We start from the raw sequence: 1868 nt of genomic DNA on the forward strand, positions 1-1868 counted from the left end.
GTGTCGCAGCCACTCCGCGTCCAATACGCTGCCACCCCACTCAATATAATGATTATCCATTGGATAGTGCATTGTATAGTCCAAAAAGGGCTTTTCTCCATACTCGCCATAGTAATTCGCAGCTACCCACTTTGGTATACCAAATGGAAATATAAAGTAACAGGGGAAAAACCACATGAGGAGTCGACGAAGCATCTCCCAAGTGGTTTCATACTTCCGGGTGTCGCGGTCAATCCATAGTTCCTGACGCCCCCAACCCCAGAACATCCAGAAATTCATCTGGTACTGGGGGAAAACAGAAGTATTAGGTGCTTCACGTGCGTAGTTAAATGGATACTTGGCTCCCTTCGACATTTCGAATTCTTGATAACGGTATGATAGTCTTCTACATAATCTCAGCATTTTCCAAGATCCTACGTCTACCACCCCTGGATTGGCAGGGAAAAGAAAGGTTACCTAGTGCGAAAAAATTGAAATAAAATCGGTGATAATAATACATATTGTTACGTAAGCTCCGCACCTGGTTAACACATTGGAACACTTCTGCCAACACTGCCTCACACATTAAGGAACCTTCGGCGCAGACGTGCAAGAAGTGGAAAATATCTTCATTTTTAACTACAAATAAGAAATAGGTTCAACAAGTGAACAAAAAAACGAGCCTGTCACGATGACGAAGTTTTCGTGGAAGAAAAATAAATTTTCAACTATCTTCATCAACCCCAAAAATACCTTCCCCCAGTTTCCACCAGGCTAGGGTATAAAACATGTGAAGATCATGATGTTTCTCAGCTTCATTCAAGTCGCTCCAGTTGTCACCCGTAATCGGCCAGTGATACATTGATCTATAAGTTGAAAAATACCACGGGATGTTTTGGTCTAATTTCTTTACGAATGCCGGTTCCTTCATGCCGTGGGGAAATTCACCCCGTGTTGTTAACTCTAGATCGGCATACTTCATCCTGAAAAGGATGCTCCGTCGAAGCATGTTTCCACCTTCTACCAACGGCAGCAGGGACACTAACACTGAAAAGAAATAACACCAATGTTATAGCACACTGTGCAGAAGCCTACAGAAACGATATGCGAAACCTGCAGTATCTACACTTGAGCAACCACAAGATCCTAACAAAGCAGAGGAAAGCGGAATAAACAATGAACAAAAATGAAGGAGTATATAACAAACGCTAAAAATTTTTAAATTCAAACAGCAAACAAAACAGAACCCTGTACAGCAACCTTTCAAAAGCTAAAAATACTACAAACACACAGAGGTATACAACGAAAAATATGCAACTTCGTATCCTCCCGAACATAGGGGTCACAGTGCAGTCCAGAAGAAAAAAAGTGTCATAACCATTTCAACGAAAAAACGAAAATATACCCACCCAATCCGGAACAAAGAACTACAAAAATATGATATTTTTATTTTACAAAAGGCCAAACCGACCACGCTAACGTACAAAAAGACGCCTCTAAACATCCTAAATAAGTGTTTATTATCCAAATATTTCCCGAAAGACGCGGTGCGCTATTGATTCTTAGCAGCAACCCCAACCACAAATATGCAAATCCCACCACAGTTACAACAAGTACTGAAACGTTCACATAAAGTATAATAAAATTGTGATGTGGTGAAAGCAGACAACCGGTCGCCAGATATAATAACTTATCCCCCACAACAGCACCTACACTGACGCTTATATATAATAACCCTCGTGCAGGAGGGAACGAAAGGAGGTGTAGGTGATCAAATAAATAAAACCAATAACGACAGCAACAGTTAATATTGAATAGCATTGAGTCAGGACCAGTAGTACACAGAACGGCAAACATATGCATATGCATATATATATATATATATATAT

The 1868-nt window shown here is 40.5% G+C and overlaps 1 protein-coding gene and 1 pseudogene across 2 annotated transcripts; both read right to left on the reverse strand.

Moving 5' to 3' along the window:
• Nucleotides 1-402, reverse strand: TEOVI_000901200:pseudogene (annotated as a pseudogene). Its single transcript has one exon. A coding segment is annotated over exon 1 (402 nt).
• Nucleotides 403-703: 301 nt separating this feature from the next.
• On the reverse strand, nucleotides 704-988 carry TEOVI_000901300 (uncharacterized protein; the record flags this gene model as incomplete). The annotated part of the gene is made up of 1 exon (XM_067219950.1): nucleotides 704-988. The coding sequence occupies one exon, from the start codon at nucleotides 986-988 to the stop codon at nucleotides 704-706; it is 285 nt and encodes a 94-aa protein (XP_067076051.1).
• Nucleotides 989-1868: the final 880 nt, after the last annotated feature.

Source organism: Trypanosoma equiperdum (assembly GCF_001457755.1).
Source record: "Trypanosoma equiperdum strain OVI genome assembly, contig: ctg_1026, whole genome shotgun sequence".
In the NCBI taxonomy this organism is placed as follows: Eukaryota; Euglenozoa; class Kinetoplastea; order Trypanosomatida; family Trypanosomatidae; genus Trypanosoma; species Trypanosoma equiperdum.